At 57.5% G+C, this 22,739-nt stretch overlaps 1 protein-coding gene and 1 long non-coding RNA gene across 3 annotated transcripts in view; both read left to right on the forward strand.

Annotated features, from left to right (window-relative positions):
- The first annotated feature begins 434 nt into the window (after positions 1–434).
- Positions 435–22,739, forward strand: part of WIZ (WIZ zinc finger) — a 61,431-nt gene continuing 39,126 nt past the window's right edge. For both annotated transcript variants that reach the window (XM_080409478.1, XM_080409479.1), the window contains exons 1-2: positions 435–928; positions 9,569–10,023. In XM_080409478.1, coding sequence (XP_080265604.1) covers positions 450–928; positions 9,569–10,023 — 934 coding nt within the window. In that variant the 5' untranslated portion in view covers positions 435–449. The remainder of the gene's footprint in view (positions 929–9,568; positions 10,024–22,739) is intronic.
- LOC308072502 lies at positions 5,755–6,674 on the forward strand. The gene is made up of 2 exons (XR_013931679.1): positions 5,755–5,833; positions 6,263–6,674. It is a non-coding gene; the product is annotated as an uncharacterized lncRNA (long non-coding RNA).

The following is a 22,739-nucleotide window of genomic DNA, read 5'->3' on the forward strand; positions in this document are numbered from 1 at the left end:
AGCAGGGCCACATGGTCCCCTCGGAGACAGCAAGGCCACTGGGTCCGTTTGGGGACAACAGGGCCATGAGGACACTTTGGGCACAACAGGGCCACGGGTTCCCCTTGGGGACAGCAGGGCCGCAGGCCCCCCTCGGGGCAGGGCCACGGGGACACTTTGGGGACAACAGGGCCACGGGGACCACTTGGGGACAGCAGGGCCACAGGGCCGCCTCGGGGCAGGGCCATGGGGACACTTTGGGGACGACAAGGCCACGGTGTCCCCTCGGGGTCCCCTCAGGGCCGCCCCTTCCCAGAGCGGCCAGACCTTCCCTCTCCGCCCCCCCAAGATGGCGCCGCGGCGCCGCCGTCGCTCTCTGATGACGCACCGCCCCGCGCCGCCCCCGCCCCGCCCTCCTGGCAGGTCGCTGCGCCGCCGCCCCCACCCCGCCTCCTCCCGCCACTCCCAAGATGGCGGCGGCGCGGGGCTGCACACGTCATCAGAGCGCGCCGCGCGGCCCGGGGACGGCGGAGGGCGGAGGGCGGCGGCGGCCGCACCGGCGGGGCGGACGGGCGCGCGGCGTGGGGGGCGGGGGGGCGGCGCGAGCCAACATGGCGGCGGCGGCGGCGGAGGCGGCGCTGGGACCCCGTTCGCCGCCCCCAAGATGTCGGCGGCGGCCTGGTCGCGCGCGGCGTGACGTAGTCAGGCCCCGCCGCCCGGAGGGGGGCGGGGGAGCGGCCGGAGCGGCGCAGGAGGCGGCGGCGGCGGCGGCGGCGGCGGCGGCGGCGGCGGCTGGACCGGCCGGGCCCCCGGGGGGGGATTTAAAGGGACCATGTCCCCGGCGCGGCAGCTGCGGTGGAGGCCGGAGCCGGGCAGGTGGCGGCGGGTGCAGCAGCGGCGGCGCTGACGGGGAGCAGCCCGGCGGGCCCGGCCCCGGGGGGCCGGCAGGGTGAGTGCCCCGGACTGGGGGGGGACGACCCGGTGGGGGACAAAGCAGAGCCGCTACCGGGGGGGGACACCCACGGGGGGGTTGGGCGGAGGGGGGGGGAGACTGACATCCCCCTCCTCTTACCGGCCCCGTCCGGGGTGCTGAAACGCGGGGTGGGGGCGCCCAGGGGGGGCGGCGGCGGCTGAGGTAACCGGGGGGGGCGAGGGGGGGGAAGGGCGGGCCCGGAGCCCGGCGGCCCGGGGAGGGGGGGGGCGTGTGTGTGTGTGGTGACAGGGGGCACCCAGGCGGCCGGGGGGAGCATTTGGGGAGGGGGGTGGGGGGGTGGGTCTGTGCTGAGGAGGGGACCCAGACGGTCGGGTGGGTGTTTGGGGAGGGGGGGCGGCCAGGCGTCCGACGAGCGTGGGGAGGGGGGGTGTGTGCTGAGGAGGGGTCTCTGGTGCCTGGGGGTATTTGGGGAGGGGGGTGTGTGCAGATGAGGGGACCCTGGTGCCTGAGCGGTGTGGGAAGGGGGGTCTCTGCCGACGAGGGGTCTCTGGTGCCTGGGGGATGTGGGGAGGGGGGGTCTCTGCCGCCTGGGGAGGGGGGTCTCTGCCGAGGAGGGGGCTGATCCGGACCCCCGGTAACGTTTCCCTGCGGCTCCCCACGTGCCGGTTCCCGGAGCTCGACCTCTGCCAAGCCCGTTAACCGGGGTGAAACGAGCCGGTGGCGCCGGTGACCCCCCGATCTGCGCCGGTGACCCCCCGATCTGCGCCAGGAGCTTTTCATCGACCCCCTCCGGCAGCCGGGGTGGCGTTGGAGCCGGCGGGGGGCTACCGGGGCCGCCAGCTCCACGGTCTTCAGCCCCCGCAGTGGGGCTCAGCGGTGCCGGTGGGCTCGGCGGTGAGTTTTGGCACGGTGCTGGGAATTCCCGTTTCCCCAGCACGTTGCTGGTGGGGAGTGGGCTCCGTGCCCGGTTGGCACTGCTGCCGCGTGGCGTGAAGACGAGAGCGGTGCTGCCGGCGCTCGGAGCGGCTTTTGGCTCGTCCCGGTGCATCCCAGTACCAATTGGAGCAGCTTTTGGTGCATCCCAGCATATCCCGGTGCCTCTCAGAGCAGCTTTTGGCTCATCCCAGCTCGTCCCGCCTCATCCCAGCTCGTCCCGGTGCCACTCGGAGCAGCTTTTGGCACATTCCGGTGCCGCCTGGAGCAGCTCTTGGCTCGTCCCAGTGCATCCCAGTGCCAATCGGAGCAACTTTTAGCTCATTCCAGCATATCCCGGTGCTTCTCAGAGCAGTTTTTGGCTCATCCCAGCTTGTCCCAGTGCATCCCAGTGCCACTCGGAGCGGCTTTTGGCGCGTCCCGGTGCATCCCAGTGCCACTCGGAGCGGCTTTTGGCGCGTCCCGGTGCATCCCAGTGCCACTCGGAGCGGCTTTTGGCGCTTCCCGGTACATCCCAGTGCCACTCGGAGCGGCTTTTGGTGCATCCCAGCTCGTCCTGGTGCCGCTCGGAGCAGCTTTTGGCTCGTCCCGGTGCCACTTGGAACGGCTTTTGTCTCATCCTAGCTCGTCCCAGTGCCGCTTGGAGCAGCTTTTGGCGCATCCCGGTGCCACTCAACGCCGGATTTCCGCCCTCGGTGCATCGTTTGGAGGAGCTGGTGTTCCCCATCGCCTCTGCTTGATGCTGTGAAATCCCTCTGTGGCAGCACCGACCACCCTGCAGCCAGATTCCTTCAGGATCCCAGCACCGGTGAGGTCCCGGATTGCAACAAACCCCCTCGGCGCAGGATTCGAGATCGCAACAAACCCCCTCGGCGTGGGATTTGTGACCGTTGGAGCAGAAAAGGAGGACGCATCCCCCTGGGAGCTCTTTTGCTCCTTCCAGCTCTGTGATGGGGGGGGGTGGGGGGGTGGGGGAAGCCACTTCTCTGCTAAATGAGCTCATTAACGGCGGGGAGGAACATCCCCGATTGACTGAGCATTCCTCATGGAGGGAAATCCTCTGGGATCGTGACTTGGACCCTTGGAGCTTCCCAGATCCTCCCTGAATTCCTCTCACCCCAAAATGCGGAGCGCTTGCTCCTTTTCGGAATTGGACTTGGTGGGTACAACGCGTTTCATCCGTCCGCGGCGTTGGTGCGGGCGCACCGGTGTTATCCCGGCACGGAGGAGGAAAAACGGGCACCGTCTTCCGGCGTTACAACTCCGCTCCACCAGGAAGAAGAAACTACACGGAGTGGGGGAGGAAAAAAAAAACCCAAACAAAAAAAAAAAAACCACCCCACGTGGCTGGAATTTGCCGGGTTCAAGCGCGCTGGGAGCGAGCTGGACCCTGCGAGCTTGGCCATGACCTGGCACGGAGGGGGAAAAAGTGGTGCTGTCCTCCTCTATCCTGATGGATTTCTGCCAGCGAGGAACGAAAACAACCTGGGGGAGGGAAAAAAAAAAAAAAATGCAGCTGGAGCCTGCCTAGCTTGAGCGCACTGGGAACACACGGGGTGTCGTGTGCTGGGCTGGGAGCTGGTGCAGGGGGCGAAAACCGGTGCTGTCGTCCTGTATTGTGACTCTGCTCCGCTATTTGAGGGGAGAAAAAAAAGTAGAAATTGGGGAAAAATCGTGCAGCCACAACCTGTCCGGTTTAAGGGCGCTGGGAGCATGCGGGACCCCGTGAGCTTGGCTGTGACCTGGTCTGGAGGGGGAAAAACCGGCGCTGTCCTCCTGCGTTGGGGCTTTGGTGTGCCACGGAGGGGGAAAACAAAAAAGAAAAAAACCCAAACCCCGGGGGGGGGGGGGAGGGGGAAATCCGAGGTGGAAGGAGCCAGGAGCATGTGGGACGTGGTGTGCTGGGAAGGTGCTGTGACCTGGAATGGAGGAGGAAAAGCCACCGGGACCATGCTGGGTGCTGCGGGCTTTGCCATGACCTGGGTCCAGAGGGGTAAAAATATTGGTGCCGTCCTCGTCAACGATGATTCTGCTCTGCCACGTGAAGAATAAAAACCACGTGGTGGTGGTGGGGGAAAAAAATCCCCATGCAGCCGGAGCTGAGCGCGCTGGGTGCTGTGCGCTTGGCCGTGAACTGGCACAGAGGAGGGAAAAAACCTGGTGCCGTCATCCTGGGTTGTGGCTCTGTGTTGCTCCTGGGGATGGAAAATCAAAATGTGGGGAGAAAACACGTGGGGAGAAAAGGTGTAGGGAGAGAACACGCGGTCGTAGCCTGCCTGGCTCGGGTGCACCGGGAGCGTGCTGGACCCGTGCGCTTGGGTGTGATGGGGGAAAAACCGGCGCCGTTCTCCTGCATCGTGGCTCTGCTGTGCCACAGGTTTCTACCAGGTAGGGGGGGAAAAAACAAAAAACAAACAAACCCAAACCCAAAAAAGCCCCCACAAACAAAACAATATGCAGAGGGGGAAAAAAACCAAACCACATGGCTGTAGTTTTTCTGATTTGATCATGCCGAACCTGTGCGCTCGGCATCTAGCGTGGTGGGGGAAAAACCAGTGCCGTTCTCCTGCGTCGTGGCTCTGCTGTGCCACAGGTTTCTACCAGGTAGGGGGGAAAAAATAACGTACAGGGGGGGAAAAAACAACATGCAGGGGAAAAAAACCCACACACGACTGTAGTTTTCCTGACTCGAGCGCACTGGGAATGTGCTGGACCTGTGTGCTTGGTTGTGACCCAACGTGGTGAGGGAAACGCTGGCGCCCTTCTGCGTTGTGGCTCTGCTTTGCCACAAGTTTCTACCAGGTAGGGGGAAAAAAAAAAACAACACATGAATGTAGTTTTCCCGACTTGACCATGCTGGACCTGTGCGCTTGGCATCCAGCGTGGTGGGGGGAAAAAACGGAGCTGTTCTCCTGCATTGTGGCTCTGCTGTGCCAAAGGTTTCTACCAGGTAGGGGAAAATAAAAAAACCAACCGTGCAGGGGGGAAAAAAACCACAAAAATCCCACACGTGGCTATAGTTTTCCCGACTCAAGTGTGCCGGGAGCGTGCCAGACCCATGCACTTGGCTATGACCCGGCGTGGTGGGGGGAAAAACCGGCGCCGTTCTCCTGTATTGTGGCTCTGCTGTGCCACAGGTTTCTACCAGGTAGAGGGGGGGAAAAAAACCAAAAAAGCATGCAGGGGAAAAAAAACCCACACGGCTGTAGTTTTCCCGACTTGAGCGTACTGAACGTGTGCACTTGGCATCCAGTGTGGTGGGGGAAAAACCGGCACCATTCTGCGGTATCGTGGCTCTGCTTTGCCACAGGTTTCTACCAGGTAGGGGGGGGAAAAAAAACAACAAGCAGGGGAAAAACCCACACGCGGCTGTAGTTTTCCCGACTCAAATGTGCTGGGAGCGTGCCGGACCCGTGCACTTGGCTATGACCCGACGTGGTGGGGGAAAAACTGGCGCCGTTCTGTGTTGTGGCTCTGCTGTGCCACAGGTTTCTACCAGGTAGGGGAGAAAAACAAAAAAAGCCATGCCAGGGGAAAAAACACCAAACATAGCTGTAGTTTTCCCGACTTGAGTGCACCTGGAGCGTGCCAGACCTGTGTGCTTGGCTGCGACCCAGCGTGGTGGGGGAAAAACCGGTGCCCTTTTCCTGTATCGTGGCTCTGCTCTGCCACAGGTTTCTACCAGGTAGGGGGAAAAAAAACCCAAACTCATGCCAGGGAAAAAAAAACCAAACCACATGGCTGTAGTTTTCCTGACTCGAGCGTGCCAGACCCGTGCACTTGGCTGTGACCTGACATGGTGGGGGAAAAACCGGCGCCGTTCTCCTGCATCGTGGCTCTGCTGTGCCACAGGTTTCTACCAGGTAGGAGAAAAAAAAAAAAAAAAAAAACATGCCAGGGGAAAAAAAACTAGACACATAGCTGTAGTTTTCCCGACTCAAGCGCACCTGGAGCGTGCCAGACCTGTGTGCTTGGCTGTGACCCAGCGTGGTGGGGGAAAAACCGGTGCCCGTTCTCCGGTGTTGTGGCTCTGCTCTGCCACAGGTTTTTACCAGGTAGGGGAAAATAAAATAAAATAAAAAAATAAAAAACAATAAAAAAATCCCAACAAGCGGGGGGAAAATAACCACACATGGCTGTAGATTTCCAGTTTTCCTGACTCAGGCACGACTGGAGTGTGCTGGACCCGTGCACTTGGCTGCGACCTGATATAGTGGGGGGAAACACCGGCACCATTCTCCTGTATCGTGGCTCTGCTGTGCTACAAGTTTCTACCAGGTAGGGGAAAATTAAAAAAAAAAAACAAAACAAAACACAAAACCAAAACCAAACAACATGCAGGGGGAAAAGAACCACACATGGCTGCAGTTTTCCCGACTCGAGCGTGCTGGACCCATGCGCTTGGATGTGACCCAGCGTGATGGGGGAACACCAGTGCCGTTCTGCTGCCTTGTGGCTCCGCTTTGCCACAGGTTTCTACCAGGTAGGGGGGGAAAAATCAACATGCGGGAGGGGGAAAATCAACAAGTGGGGGAAAAAACCCCACACGTGGCTGTAGTTTTCCCGACTCGAGCGCACCTGGAGTTGCCAGATCCCGTGTGCTTGGCCGCAAGCTGGCACGGAGCAGGAAATAACGGTGCTGTTCTGCACCGTGGGTGCCACAGGTTTCATTTGGGGAGGAAAAAGAACATGCAAAGAACAAAAAAAAAATTACGTGGCGTGAGTGTGCCAGACCCCACACGCTTGGCCATGAACCCCACGGAAGGGGAAGGAAGCAGCGCTGGGCTCCTGCGTGGTGGTTGTGCTCTTCCAGCCGGGGGGGGGGGGGGGGAGAAACCACACAAAAAACCCAAAAATACACCCCAAGGAGCCCAAAACCCACGAGGCCAAAGTCTTCTGCAGGGGAACCTCTGCCGGGAGCCGTTTGGCCTGGGGAAAGGCCCCTTCCTCTTGACTTCCAGGGAAGGCAGCGATTGTCCCCACTTAACCGGTTTAGCATTTAAATTGTCCCAATCCTGCTCCGCCTTTGCATGGCTCTGGGGCGATGGGCTGGGGGAAGGGTTTGAGCAGTCCAGCTCCCACCCTTGAAGCCAGCAGAGCTTGGGAAGCGAGCGGAGCTTGGGAAGAGGCTTTTTCAACTTTATGGTGAGTGCTTGGGTCTTTTTAGGGTGCTGGTGCAGAGCAAGCCAGGGAAAAAAAAAAATCTCCCCCCCCCCCGCCCCGGTGAGCTTAAAAACACCCAAGCGGGTTTTGAGGGAGAATATTGGGTTTTTAGGGAGCGCCACTGGCATGGCAGAGAGATGCATCCATGTTTTGGGAAGGATAAAAGGGAAAACTTCCCCAAAAAAATCTGGTGGTTTGTTTGTTTGTTTGTTTGTTTTTTTTTTTTTTTGTGAGCAAGGTGGGGGACATGGCACTGGCGTGGTGTGTCCCCATCCCCCGTCTGCGCTGGCTGGTGCTGGTGGGGTTTGGGGTGCTGGTGGGTGATGCTGAGCGCGATGCTGGGGTGGGGGATTTGGCGTCATTCCCAGCGTGGGGGGTTTGGCCCGGCCACGGCGAGACACGTTTCGGTGAGCAAAGGTTTGGGCTGAGCACCGTGCCAAGGGGATGCTGAGCTCTACCACCAGGGAAAGGAGGCAGCAGCTCCCAGTGCGATGCCAGATTCTGTCCCACGCACACCCCCAGAACTGCAGTTTTTTAAAATAAACCCGGTTTTGGTGTGTTTGTGGGGTTTTTTTTGTTTGGTTTTTTTCCCCCATTCTTGCCCGGACGGATCCCCCTTGGCTCGGGGATGTGCCGGGGTCTCCAGCCCAGCTGAGATGCGGCTGCAAGGAAAAAGGGAAAACTCCACGATGGCTTTACCCCGCCAGACCCACGGGGCTGCCATCTGTCCCAGCTTGTCCCCTACCAGCTCTGCCGTGTATTTTCATTTCCCTGCAGCGGGGTGACACGTTTTGGGGTAACTCCTCGCTTTTTGACAGCACGCCGGGAAACCCTGGGAGAAACGCCGGTGCCGTGCCGGCTGCCGGGCTCCCATCCTGCTGGCACCGCACCAGGTTCTTCGATGCTTCTTGCCAGCAGGATGGATGAGCCACCATGGCGCAATGGGGGATGGGGTGGAAAGGGGATGATGTGCGTGTCCCACTGGATTTAAACCAGTTACGGGTGATGCCACGATCCGCTACTTCCCTCCGGTGAGCTGGTGTTGGGGAGAGCAGGTGGCTTCATCCCGGTGGAGCATCCCTCCTCCCGGCTCACCAGCGCCGAGCCAACACCGTGGCAAACTCCTAAACGTCCCCAAATTTGGGGTTTGCTTCCCCCCTAAAAAAACTCCCTTGGATTTGGGGGAAGCCTCGGAGCGGTGCCGCTCTTCGGGGGCGAGAGCATCCCGCTGGCACGGCGCGGCCGTCGGGTACCGTTTTGGGGTGATGCCAGAGCAATACCCGTACAAACCAACGCCAGCCGGAGCAACTGATCCTCCTGGATGAAAGACCAGCACGCGGAGCCAACATTTTTAATGTATTTAATTGAATTTCTGTTTTCCTTTCTTAATGGCAAACTCGCCCACCCTGGCTCCGGGCATCATTCCCCGGGGAAGCGACTGGCACCGGCTGCTCCGGGGTGGCCGCTGGGCATTGGGGTTTGCTCCATCACTCTCCTCCCTTGGCCCCGGGGTGGGGAAACAGCTTGTGCCAGCTCGAATAATTCCCTCTTCATTTGCATTCTTTACCTTGAAGGTATTTATAGTCTCTTCTCTGCCTTCTCCTTCCTCACCAGGGTAAATTTAGCTCCTTCGCTCTCCTCCTGTGCCTTTATCCTCTGGTGGAGCCGATAAGCCTGGCTTTTAGCGCCTCTTTCCACCTATTTTTCCGCTTCTCCACCCGCCCCCGGTCAGGATTCACCCTGCCCTGCAGAGATCAGGATCTGGAGCACTTTTTTTTTTCTTTTTTTCTTTTTTTTTTTCCTTTTTTTTTTCTTTTTTTTCCCCCATTTTTTTTTCCACCCATTAACCAGCGGCTGTAGCAGTGCTGGGTGGTAGAAAGGTGGTTTTAGGGTGATGGGTTGGTTTTGGGGGGGGATCCACACTTGGGTGGCCAGTACCTGGTTGGCCTTCAGGGGGGTCCCCCCAACCCTTCAGGGGTCCCCCAGTATGATAGTACTCCCCTGTTCTATCCTCTGGAGTTCCTCCAGGGAGAAGGATGTAGGGCAGCATCCCAAAATCTCCCCCGCACCCTAGTTTTGGGGGCTGCCCCCCCGATTTTGGGGCAGCCGCCCACAGAGCAGAGCTCCCAGGGGTGCAAACTGTTAGCTTTCCCTGTACATTGAATTTTTTGGGGGGGATAAATAATCAATTTGAGGGCGACAGGGGGTTTTCTGGGGCATGTGCGGCGGGATGCCGTTCCCCTGGCTAATCGCAGCGCAGAGGGGAAAAAAAATAGTTTTCTGTCGAGGAAAAACAGCACTTTTTGGGGTCCATCGACTCCAGCAGGAACCTTACGCCGCAGCAGCTACTGGCAACGCCAATTTTTGCAAGGGGAGAGTGATGGACCCTGATGTCCTGCCCAGTTTGGGTATGCGGAGAGCTTTGGTGACCATGGCGAGGGCAGCGAGACCGTTGGGTTTTCTGGCACGCAGCCGTTTCTCCTCCACCTCGGCAAAACGAAGCCTCTTTTTTTTTTTTTTTTTTTTTTTCTCATTTTCTCCTCTTTTTATTTCTTGTAGATTTTGCCGGCAGTCCCTGGCCACCAACCCTCCTGAGTGCCGGCGCGGTACTTTTTGCCAAGTGACACAGCACAATCGGCGAGGGATGGAGAAAGCTGTCCCTAATTTCTCAGAGCGCCAAGGAGATGGAGGCAGAGCCCTGTTAATGACACCGGAGCCAAACGAAGAGACTTTTCCTGCCCTTGAGTGCCCCCAAGGCGAAGAACGAAGAGCTGCTTTCCTTCAAGACGCAAAAAAACCCCTGGAGAACCCAGTTTTATCTGGGACGTCGGTGGAAACGGAGACGGAGCTTGAGGAAGATGCTTTCTACGCCGTGGATGATCTGGGGACGATGAGCAGGGAGGGGAAGGGACCCTCCGGCGCTGAGCTGCGCCCGTTGCAAGAGGACCCCAACTTCTTCTCGTCACTCTCCCGTCAAGAGCCTGACGTGGCCCTGGAAGCGCACGACGTGGCCGGTAAGTCCCCAGTTGGCGCCGTTGGGGTGGCTTTTTGGGGGATGGGGACATCTCTTGGTGCTTCGTGCGTGGCTGGTGGCGCTCGGGTTGGTTCGGTTGGTCGTGCCGGGGTGGCTTGCGGTGAGGTTCTCTTGGTGTTGATGTTCCCCAGCTCTCGGCGTCTTGAGGTGAAACGGGAACCACGGCACGGTGAGAAACACGTGGTTTTGGGGGAAGGGAGGATAACAACCCTCGGCCGTTGTGCCGTCACCCGGCCTCAGCACCACAAACCAGCACAAAACCCGGCGGTGGGTCAAGCCAGCGGCTTTTTGGAGACCCCTCATCTCTTCCAGCACAGCGTTGGGACCCCAGACCAAAGGTGTCCCCTAGTAGGGATGATTTGTCCATCCCTGTGCGAGGTGGCTGCGTGTCGTTGTGGGGACCGGTGCCACAGTGGTGACCCGCGCGGTTTCGGTGTTGCTGGTGAAGCCGTGACCTCGCTGAGCGGAGCAAAGCCGTGCTGCCTGGCCTGGCCTGGCCGAATTCATGAGGGTGGTGGGGGACAAGGAGCTCCAGCAGGGACCGGTTGTTCCCCAGTGCTGGTGTGGAGCTGTACTGGGACACCCTTGGCGTTGTGAAATCCCCCCGTCCATGCTGGGTGCTCTTGCAGGGGATGTCCTGTTTTGGGCTGGGGGATCTTCTTTGCTCATGGGAGACCCTGATGGGTCCATCCTTGGCGTGGCTCTGGAGAAACTCTCCTCCGAGGGCTCTTGGATGGTTGAGGGTGTTGTCATGGAATGGGTCGGGTTGGAAGGGATCTACAAAGATCATCCAGCCCAACTGTGGCTGTGGGCAGGGACACCTCCCGCTAGACCAGGCTGCTCAAAGCCCCGTGTGACCCCATCTTGGAACACTTCCAGCCATGGGGCATCCCCAGCTTCTCTGGGCAACCAGATCCAGCGTCTCGCTGCCTCATCGTAAAACACTTCTTCCTTACGTCCCATCTAAATTTATTCTCTTCCAGTTTAAAACCCTTGCCCCTTGTCCTACAGGTCTTGGTATGAAAGTTGTTCTTATAAGCCCCCTTGATGTGTGGAAGGGCTGTGAGAAGGTGTCCTCAAAGCCTTTGCTTCTCCAGGCTGGACAACCCCAAGTCCAGCAGCCTTTCCTCATGGGAGAGGTGCTCCAGCTTCGTGGCCTCCTCTGGACCTCCTCCAACACGTTTTTCTTCACGGGGCTGCTCCGAGCCCACCGGTTTGTGGTGCTGGGGGTTGCCCCCACCCTTGCATTTGGCCTCCTTGAACTTCACGAGGTTTGTGTCCCATCGAGAAGTCACGCTGGCTTGTCAGGGTCCTCCTAGGTGACATCCCTTCCCTCGAGGTGTCCACTCGGTTTGGTGTGACCCACAAACCTGCAGGTGTGCTCGATCTGTGTTGGTGGCGGAGCTGTCAAATGGCACTGGGCCCAGTACAGACCCTCGAGGGACTCCACTTGTCAACTGGTTTCCACTTGAACGTTGAGATGTTGAGTGTAACGCTTTGGACGCGGCTGTCCGGCCAGTTCCTGGCCAATTCCTGGTCGGTTGCTGCAGATTGTCCCTAAATCCCTGGTTGTCCAGCACCTGTCCCCTACCTGCTGGGGAGGATTAACCCTCTCCTGCCTCACCTTCTCCATCAACTCCATGCCAGGCACTGGTCAGGTGCCTCTGCCATCCCGAGTCCTACCTGAACCCCTCCATGCCGGTGCAACCCTCCCGTTCCTCCCCATCCCTGGCTCCTCACTGGGAGACAAGGTGGATGATGGCCATGGATCCCACCACTGGCCAGTGACTTGCCCCGTTGCTTGTCCCCTGGCCTGTGGGTGGCTTTTTCCCTCCTCTGAAAGTGGTGACAACGGTGGAGTCACCAGGGTGGAGTCGCCAGCTGCAATTCTTTTTTTCGGCCCGGGACAGGTTTGCCCATCTCTGCAAACACCAGTTGACTTCAGACCTTATCTCTTGCCCCAGGCAACCTGCTTGGTGACTCTGGCTGTTATTTCCCCACCACGAGGTGGGTGGGAAAAGGACCTGGTGGCATCTGGGAAGCTTTTCAGCTCTTTGTTCCACCACTGTGGTCAACGGGTGGAAAGTTGACCCCAGGGGGCTGACGGGTACGTTGAAAGGAGGGAGCTGATGCCCCCAAAATAGGGGGTGCTGTGTCAGGAGAAGGAGAACGTCCCCAGTTGGCTGTCCAGCCTGGATGGGAACGGGTGGTGGGGCTCAGCTGGGGTCCTGGGGTGCTCCAGCCTTCCTCGTGGACAGACTTCAGGGGGTGCAGGCCACCAGCACCGCTTCCCAGCTCGACACCCCAAGGTGAAAATGGCCCCAAAATGCCCCAAAATAGGGGTGAAGGTCTGTGGGCCCTGTGGGGTGGGAAGACCCCACACAAATGCTCGCCCCGCTGCCCCCCTCAAGGTCTGGGGGCTTTTCCGTGGCCTCCAACAACGAAATGGAATTATCCCGGCATCTGCCGAGCGCTGGTGGCCACGAGCCGGAGGTGGCTCTGGCAGCTGCCGGGAGGTTTTTGGTGCTGAGCAGAGTCCGCGGTGCTGCCGGAGGGGTCGGCAGGTGACGGCTGGGGGACATGTCCCCACCGGTGGGGTGGCTTTTGGGGTGCCCTCCGCGTGCAGCATCCCCCACAGCAGTGGGGTGCCCTGCTGGCGTGCCAGAGGGTGCTGAGCTGGTCCCAGCAAAGGGGCAGAATGCGACCCACGAGGGATGGTGGAGAAAGTGGGGTGCTGCCCCATTCTGCCCGGTTGAGAGGTTTTCCCATCCCCGCTCGTGGTCCCTGAACCGTCACCCTAGTTTTGGCTGGGGGGGGTCACATTCCACCAAGACCCTTCTGGGGGCTTTTTGGTGGGCTCCCCTCCCCTCCTGGCTCTCTTGGGGGGGGGGGGGTGTTGGGGCTGCTCACCGCGGTTATTGCACATCACGGCGGCTGCTCGGAAGCATTTTTGGGTAATTTCTTGGGGGGGGGGGGCGCGTCAGTGACGGGGCCAGAGATGCTCCAGCCTTCACCCCCTTCCTATTCTGGGGTTCAACCCTGTGTCTCCCCCCCCCCCCCAGCATGATGCAGGGGTGCTGGTTCCCTGTAGGACCCCCCCCTCCCCCCGAGCAGGATCCACATGGCTCAGCCTTTATCTCCAGGCTGCGGTTTCCTGAATCGCTGGTGCCCTTATCAACCCCCACCGGGGTGGGGGGCTGGGGGGGCCCATCCCACTATCAGTGGGGGGGCGGGGGTGTGTGTGTGTGTTCTTCTTTGCTGTTGCTGGGTTCTTTCCCCCTCGCCATGCTGACGGCATCGTGGCCGTTTGGGGCTGTGCCCCCCCACCCCCCCCACTGGTCCCCCCACGTCCCAGGGGTGATGGAGTGCGAGGTCGGGGGTGTCTGTGCAGGTGAGGGGCTCCGGCAGTGCGGGGGGGAGGGGATTTGGGGGAGGGGACGGGGGTTGGGGTCATGGCTTCATGTGGGGGGCGGATGGTACCCAGCTCCTCCCAGCGCTTGGGGGGATGCCGTGGGGTCCCCGATTTGGGGACATCCTGCTGTGGCACTGTGGGGTGTCACTGGGGTCCCCAGTTTGGGGACGTCCTGCTGTGGCGGTGTGGGGTGGGGTGTTACTACAGTCCTGGTGTCACCAAGGTCCCCAATGCAGGGACAGCAGGATGCTCTGGGGATGCTGTGGCCATGCGTGGTGTCACCAAAGTCCCCACTGTAGCAGTGTGCGGTGTCACCAAGGTCCCTAACACAGGGACACCCTGCTCTGGGGGTGCTGTGACAACGTGGGGTGTCACTACAGTCCCTGTTGGAGCAATGAGCGGTGTCACCAATGTCCCCCATGTAGCAGCACGTGGTGTCACCAAGGTTCCTGATGCAGGGACACCCCGCTGTGGGGATGCTGTGGCACTGTGGGGTGTCACCAAGGTCCCTGATGCAGGGACACCCCGCTGTGGGGATGCTGTGGCACTGTGGGGTGTCACCAAGGTCCCTGATGCAGGGACACCCCGCTGTGGGGATGCTGTGGCACTGTGGGGTGTCACCAAGGTCCCCGATGCAGGGACACCCCGTTGTGGGGATGCTGTGGCACTGTGGGGTGTCACCAAGGTCCCCAGTGCAGGGACAGCCGGATGCTCTGGAGATGCTGTGGCAGTGTGTGGTGTCACCAAGGTCCCTGATGCAGGGACACCCCGCTGTGGAGATGCTGTGGCACTGTGGGGTGTCACCAAGGTCCCCAATGCAAGGGACAGCAGGATGCTCTGGGGATGCTGTGGCCATGCGTGGTGTCACCAAGGTCCCCAGTGTAGCAGTGTGCGGTGTCACCCAGGTCCCTAACACAGGGATACCCCGCTCTGGGGGTGCTGTGACAACGTGGGGTGTCACTATGGTCCCCGTGGCATCACGCAGTGCCACAAGGTCCCCAACACGTGCTCGCCACACTGGGTGGGTGGCAGAGCCCTGAAGCCCTGTAGCAAATCAGCGCCGTGGGCTCGTGCCCCCACCGGTGCCCTCCATCCCGGAGCTGCTGTATTAATTACCCAAATTAATCAAGGCGAAACATTGATTTAATAAGAGATCACTTGACGAAGGGAAATAGCATTTGCGGTCCTGGCGTGTCATTATTGACCTGAAACGTGCCGCTCCCGGCGCGGCAGCTGCCAGATACCTCTTGATTTAACTAAATCTCCTCTTTTTACACCTTATAATTTATTGATTTGCTGGAGCAGGATCAGCGTCCGCTTCTAATTGCATCAGAGATGAGGTTTGATTCGGTCTCAATATTTTAATATCCCCGGTGTCGGCCTTGGCGTTGGATTTTATCCGTCGTGGGAGCGGATGGGAAAGCCTGAACTGATGCGTGCTGTGAGGTTCCACCAGGTGCCAAACTGGGACCACTGGGAAAACGCCCAGTTCAGGTACAAACAGCTTGTGTGCTTTAGCTAAAAAGGAGCATTTTCATCCCAAATTGCTTTAATTGACCCGCCGTGACGGGCATCTCGGGGCTTTCCCGTGCTGCAGGCGGTGAAACCCGGCCACAGCGTCATTTATTCCCAATTTAGAGCTTTTTATGGTTATTTTGATTGCAATTGCGGGGAAGGCATTTTCGGTTTGGTTTGGGGTCGTTTCTGGCTCAGGGGAGAAAAAAGCAGCAGGGATTTTTTTTATTTTATTTTTATTTTTTATATTTATTTTTTTTTTTAGGAGCCAGGTGACTAAATAAATCCACCATGTCTTTTTCGGGGACGCGATGCAAAAGGGCTGGCGGAGAACCAAAGCCCGCAGGCTTGTTCAGCACAGCACCCTGTGCCACCTTGTCCTCTTGGCAGGGGGTTTCTAGCAGGAACAACCCCTGCCCCAACCTGACCCCTCCCCCCCCCCCCCCTTGGGGGGGCATCACTCCTTCGAGCTTCCGCAGGGATGCTCAAGTTTTCGCAGCATCAGGTGGTGCGGCTGCTGGAGATGGAGAAGTTTTTACAGACTTTTTTTTTTGTTAATTTTTTGGTTTTTTTTTTTTTTTTTTCTTCTTGCCCCATTGAAGAAGAGACGATGCCGATGCCGGGGAAGGGAGGTAGGGGAGGTGCTCACGCGTCGGGGTTTAATTTATACAGGTCTGACAGCGAGGACAATGCCCAAGATGGACTGCATGTGGCAGGGGCTGAGGCTCAGCCTTTGTCCCACCTCCGTGTCCCTTTTGTTTCTCCACCTATTTAATTTTTAGCTCCCCCCCCCCCCCCCCCGGCCTTCTCTATTCTTTTTAATCCCTTCTTCTGTGTCCCCTCTTCATCCCTCTTCCCTTCCCCCTCCGGTCTTGACTTGCAAGAACCGCTGTCACGGGCCAAGAGCCTCTTTTAATTCATTCCTCCCAGCACCATTAAGGAGCTCTCGAAGTTGAGATCGCTCCCGGGAAAGGCTGATCCCGACGCTTGGAGATCCCCTCCCCACTCCAACATCCACGTGCACGATCCAATTATTTTATATACGGGTTGGGTTTTTGGTGGTTTTTTTTTGGGTTTTTTGTGTTTTTTTTACCCCTACGGGAATGAAGCTCAAGAGCCCGCTGGAGCCCGGAGTCACGTTGAGAAGCCCGGAGGAGGATGCTCAGAGCTGTGTTTTCCAATTCCCATCGGGAAATCGAGGGGCAGGACACTGCATTCGGGGGGTGGAGGTGGGCTCCGTGCCCAGGGAACGATCCTGGGGGAAGGCGCTGGCTTGTCGCAGCAGCTGGGCGCTCACTGCTCCCATGGGGCTGTAGGTTGTAGGTAGTAGTATTTTTTTTTTCTGTCGGAATATTCTCTTGGAAAGTAATTAAATGGCAAGAAATCAGCCGCCGGGGTGTGACTGTCGCTGGTGCTGTGTGTGTTGGGATGTTGTCCCCATCTGTGTTTCCAGCCTGGAGTGGTTTGGGGACAACCCGTTCTCCAGTTGGCAGTAATTTTGGGTTTTAATTGCTGCTGGGGATTAACGATGCTCATCTCTTTGGCCGCATCCCATTCCGTGGTGCTGAGAAGAGCCTGGGTTCGTGGCGCCGCTGCCCGGAGGGTGATGTCTGGCTTAATTTATCTTAAAAGAGAATAATCTCGAGCTGCATGGCTCCATCTGTGACTCAGTTTCCCCTTGCACTCCTGGCAAAATCCTGCTGCTGTGGGGGGGGAGGGATCCAGGCTGTGCAATTGGCTTCTCTTGCAAAATGGGGATAAATCCAGCAGGATTGGGGATGGTGGGAGCCCCGCAGCGTCATCTTTTGGGTACTCACGGAGCGTGTCCATGTGGATGTCCTCGGTCCTGGCCTCTGAGGCGTCACCACCGTTGTCATTACTAAAGCAAAGCTCGTTAGACACGGCAGGGGCGTCCTGCGGAACGGGAGTTGCTCTCCAGGCTGAGCAGAAGGTGCCACAGGGATCTGATGGGATGAGGGAATCGCTGGGATGAAATTTCCCGATTTTTTTGGGGGGGTCGGTGGCACCAGTGACAAATCACCCTGGGTCAGGCTGGCTCCTGATCCACGTTGCCACGTTATCCAGCTCCTCACCCACCCCGGAGCCCCTCTGGGTAGGGGGTGGCTGTCCCTCCAAAACCATGCTCATCCTCCACGTGGGAAGCAGCGGATGAAGGCTGAACGACTCTCCCAACCTCCTTCCTTCTCCCGAAAATCCTGCTTTTCCTTTCAGAAGAGATGGGAGCAGGGAAGCGGGAGCAGGGAAGAGGCCAAAGGTGTTTTTTCTTTGATTTGGAAGAGCAAAGTCTGCACGGTGCTTGAGTAACCGAACCACCCCGGAGCGGATGGAGATAAGGAGGGAGCAGCTGGAAAAGCCCAGCGGTGGCGAGGGTCGGTTGTGCGGTAGGAATCCATAAATCCCGGTGGCAGGTGGATGTCTGGATCCAGGGATGCCCCAGCTGGATCCTTTGGGCATTGGGCTCAGCCTCCCGCTCATGCTGGATTGAACCCTTCAGGTGCTGGAAAAGCTGGATTTAGGCTGTATGGTGGTGTTTTGTTTTGTTTTGTTTTGGTTTTCTTTTTTCCTGGATTGTGCCATGAGGATTTGGAGACGGAGACGTTCCAGATAACCTGGCGGTGCAAGACGTCACGAAGGGCTTGTGTGCTGCTGACGTTGGGTAGCAGGCATCAAAAATTGTTGCAAATGGCCAAATTTTTTTTTGTTTGTTTTCTTTCCTGGCTGCTTTGCAGGGCCCTGAACCAGTGTTGGATTTGGAGTGGAACGGGGAGACAGCCACAAATTGTGGGGTGTCAGGTTGGGGATGGAGCCAGCGCGTTGCTCTGCTCCCCACCATGACACGGACGTGCCCGGAGGGGCTTGGTAAAGCTCGGCCAGGATCTGCACGCTGCTGAGCTGATCCAGACAGATCCACCGCTAAAAAAAAATCCTCAATAATTGTCATTTTTGAGCCGTGCAATGCTCGTCCGGAGATCTCGCCAGTGTTTGAGCATGGCCAGTCTGGCGATAAATAAGTTGATTTTGTTTTGCATTAACCTGGATGATGCTGAGTGGATGCACGTGGTCTGATCGCAATTTGATGTTAAAATAGTGAAAAAAAAAATATTGAAAAAGTACCTGCAACCCGGAGGGGCAGCACCCACCCGGTGCCATGGTGGGAGCAGCTGGAGAAAGATGATTTTTAGGATGTGTGATTTGTAGCACTGGGAGCCAGTGGGAAGGACCTCGAAGCATGAAACACCCCTGGAGGGGGGGCTGGGGGGTTGGCCGAAGAGGTGCCAAACTGGTGGCATTTGGTGGCTGGGGTGGACTGCTGTCCCCCAGGGAAGGTAAAGGATCCTGCACATGCCCGAGGTGGAGAACTGGTGTTGGGAAATTGCACAAAATAACGGTTTAACGTCATTTCACCGCAGCCTTTCGTGGTGTCACCCTGTCCCTGAGCGCGGCACTGGCATCGGGCTCATTTCGTGGCCGCTGACAGCTACGAGGGAAGGGATGGAGGAGGGGAAGCGGCGTTGGGGGCCACCACGGTGGGAGGGTTGGTCCCCTAAACTGGGTTTTGAAGAGCCATTTCTACCGTTGCTCAACTGTTGCTTGAGTCTGTGTGTCTCGGTCCGAGCTGCCACGGCCAGTGTTGGTGCAGCCACGTGCCCAGGGAGACACCAAAAAAACCCACCAAACCAAAAACCCAAGAAATTGGTCCTTATCATCTTCTGGTAGATGTTCACGTGGTTTATAAGCCTAACCCTTCAACTCTGCCTTAACCAAGTCTTAAATTCTTTGTCGTGGAGCGTGTAGGAGGGTCTTGAGATGCTGCCGTCTACCCCACCTCTTCCCAATCTCCATCGTCGTCTACCCCACCTCTTCCCCATCGTCTCCTCCGTCGTCGTTCCAAAGAGCATCTGGCCGACTTGGCTCAGGGGTAGGGACTTGCGGATGAGAGGTGGGAGCGCAAAGAGCCGGAGCAGTTGTGAAGGGGAACCTGGAAAATACAATTAACAAGATGAGGAGGTCAAAGTATACTCAGCCCTGGCAGAGCTGGAGTTTTGTCCTGGATCTGTGCTTCGGTGGCAAGACCTCGTGGCACTGTCTTGGTTTTAATTGTGAAGCATCAGAGTGAGTTTTCGGGGTGTTTTGGGGGGAAAACATGTTGTTCTTGCAAGGTGGGGGGTCCCCGTGCAAAGAAGTGCTTGGGTGTAGGAAATCATGCTTTGATTTACTCTTGGCTTGAGCAGAGAGCTCCAGGTGCCTTTAAACCTTTTCCTGGAGTGGAGCAGCTCACGTGTAGCCTGTCCCAAGGTGTGTTTGCCAACTGCTGGGCCATTTTTTTTTTAAAAAAAAAAAAATATTTTTTTTTATGACCTGCCTTTGAACTCCATCCAGAAAAGATAGGCGAGTCACGAGACCAGCCACCCAACGGAGGTGCAGCTCTTGCTGGTCTCACTTTAACTCTTTGGGACAATCCCTGGGGCTCACATCCAGTGACCTTTTCCGAGGTTTCTTGCGTGGGCCAGGGGCTACCCCCAAAATTGTGGCTCTTTTCCAACGTTGCCTCCTTCCTCGCTGGTGGTGGGTTGAGTTTGAGCTGTTGGCTTTCGACTTTTCTTTAACTGGGAGGTTGAGCTCGCAGTCCTGGTAACCTTCCTGGCTAATTAACTGCTTCGTCAGCCTCTTAGCCTGCGAACGGTGCCAGGAAAGATGTCATATTGTTGCCTAGCAAATAAATAATTGAATACTTGAGGCCAAGACAACAGGCAGGGCTTAGCTGGAGCTGGGATGTGGAGTACAGTTGGAAACCCTACATTTGCATGGAAAAAAAACCAAAAAACCTATGCTACGTCTCCTCCGACACAGCTCTCTGCTGGGAATCTCTTCCCAAAGACTTTTGGGGTTAGTAGCTTTCCACCCATGCCATGGGTGACCCCCAGAATGAGGGTTTGGTGGCAGCGCAAGGGTGGTCGCTCGTGAGCGTGCTGGCGTTCCGATGGGATGGGAAGGTGGGTCGTGATGTGCTCCTCGAATGTGCCGTCGAGACACCAGGGTGAGTGTCCTTCCAGGTGTTTTCTTGCCGTGGGTGGTCCCTGATAACCCAAAACTGTGGTCCTGAGTGGGCCAAGTGTGGTGAGGAGGGGTCCTGGCTGGTGCTGGCTGTTCCTCCTGGGTGCTGGGAGAAGGTTTCGCACCCGTGCTCGCTCACGGTGGTCCAAGGCATGGAGCACCTGCCGTGCCTGTCTTTCGGTGTCTATAAATAACCTCCTGAATCCAGCACCCCCCAAGCAGCCTCTCTCCCCCCTGTGCCGTCCCTCGTGCTTAACCGGGCCACGGTTTAAAAATAAGCCAGGGGCAACACCGGGCAGAGCCGTGGATTCTCCTGCCGCCTCCTAAAGTAGGACGTGGCCCAGTCTTTCTTCTCCACTGGGCATTTCTGGAGAGGGAGAGGTTCTGTGCTGGCGCAAACTTGGCTTTTGGCCACGAAAAGCCAAGTTTGGACTGGGGGAAGCGAGGTGTCAATGCGTCGTGGCTGCTGGGTTGGGGTTTTTTGGGGTGGCTTGCTTCCATCCTACAGCCCACGCTGCTCTCCTGCTCAGTCTAGGCTGCCAGATACCTCAAAAACCTCAGCAAGTGGCCAAATCTGGGTTTGTTTTGGTGTTTTGTTTTTTTTTTTAATTCTCCTCGATATCAGGGGGATAAAAGCTCTTCAGGGATAAGCGGCTGTGGCAATAAACCCTTCTGCAAAAGCAAAGTGCTGCTGGGTCAAGCTGGGGATGGAGATGCCGTAACCTTCTCCCAAGCCCAGCAGAAATGAGCTAATGCTTCGGCGTGAGGCCACGTTCATCCTTCCTGGAGTTTGCTGCTGCTAAGAAAATGAAAGTTGTGTTTGCACCGTGTCTCCTGCAACACCACGTCTGGCCGGTACTGTGGTGGATAATAAAAAAATAATTTAATTTTTTTTTTTAAAGGGTGTTAGCAGCAAAAGGACTAAGGAAAACATTAGTTTGTTACTTGATGATGCCAGTCGCCTCATAAATAGAGATGGAGATAAGGCAGAGACGTTTCGTTCCTCCTTCACCCTTGGCTTTAACGCCAGCGATGCGCCCTGGGACCCTGTGGAACCCATGGCTGGAGGACCACGAGTAGGGGGGGTGACAGTCTCCCAGTTGACTTTGAACTTGTGTGGGATTTGCTGCAGCAGCGGCGTGCACGTGAGTCTGTGTGGCCGGGTGGGATTTGTCCCGGGAGAGTTGGACGATGCCATTGTCAGACCTTGGTGTCCTTTCTCAAGGGTCTTGGGACGCTGGAGAGGTCCCAGTCAAGTGGAAGCCAGCAGATGTTACTCCTGTTCCCAAGAAGGACAGGAACGATGACCCTGTAATTACCTGTTGGTCTCACTTTGGTGCCTGGTGAAATTATGGAGAAGGTTTTTCTGGGAGTTCGTGGAAAACGCTTGAAAGACGATGCAGGCATCGGTCAAAGCCAGTGTGGGTTCATGGAGGGAAAGTTACCTCTTCCAAACGGGGTATCCTTTGGTGACAAGGTTACGGACAAAGGGAAGGCAGCGGATGTAGTTTGGGGGGATTTTAGTGAAGCTTTTGATACTCCAGGAGGATGCTCCTGGAGAAGACATCCAGCAGGCACCTAGACCAGCCCAAAACGCCTCGGGTGAACAGTTGGCTTGAAGGGTCAAGCTCAAAGTTACAGTCAACGGGGCAACATCTGGCCGGTGGCCGGTCACTAGTGGTGTTCTCCAGGGCTTTTTCTCTCTTCAATGTTTTCATCGATGACGTGGACGTAGGAGTTGAGGGCACACTCAGGAATTTTGTTGGTAATGCTAAATTAGGAGAAGCTGTTGACTCCCTGGAAGGTAGAGAGGCCTCGTGGAGATGTCTCAATAGATCGGCGCTGGGCAGTCCCCAGCTGTATGGCACTGGAAAAGGACAATATCCCAGATTCTGCACCTGGGATGGTGTCATCTGGGATACAGGTGTAGATCTGGGGGGAAGAGGCTGGAGCACAGCCTTGCTGAGAGGGAGCTGGGGCTTTTGGCCCACGGGAAGGTCAGCAGGAGTCAACCATGTGGCCTCATGGCCAAAAGGGCCACCCATACCCTGGGGTGCATTAGGCGCATTAGAGCAAACTGAAAGTCGTGGTTGTCCCACGTCTTGGTGTGACCTGACCTTGAGTGTTGTGGGTGCTTTGGAGCTCCACCATTTTAAGGAGGACAGAAGAACATCAGAGAGGGCAACAGAGATGGTGGAAGGACTCAAGCAGAACCTTGGGAGGAGCGGCTGAGGACACCAGGGTCGGTCAGCCTGGGGATGAGGAGGCTGAGGAGGGACCTTATCGCTGCCTACAGCTTCCTTGTGATGGCCAACGGGGACGGAGGTGCTGATCTCCTCTCCCAGGTGCCTGGCGATAGGACATGAGGGACCAACTTAAAGTGGCATCAAGGGAAGTTCAGACTGGCCATTGGGAAAGAGTTTTCCATGGAACAAGCTCCCCAGGGATGAGGTCATGGCTCCAAGCCTGTTGGTGTCCAAGAAGAGTTTGGAAAACGCTCTTAGATACAGGGTTTAATGTGTAGGTTGCCCCGTGTGGCATCTGGAGTTGGGCTCCATGATCCTCGTGGGTCTCTTGCAACACATGAGGTTCTTCGTCCTTTCGTTGGGACACACTGGTGTCACGCCAGCTGGTGCTTTGTGGTTTTGGGGAACCTAGCTGGGCTCAAGACAGACCTTCTTGCCGCGGAAGCG

Source organism: Falco punctatus (assembly GCF_963210335.1).
Source record: "Falco punctatus genome assembly, chromosome: 13".
NCBI lineage: Eukaryota > Metazoa > Chordata > Aves > Falconiformes > Falconidae > Falco > Falco punctatus.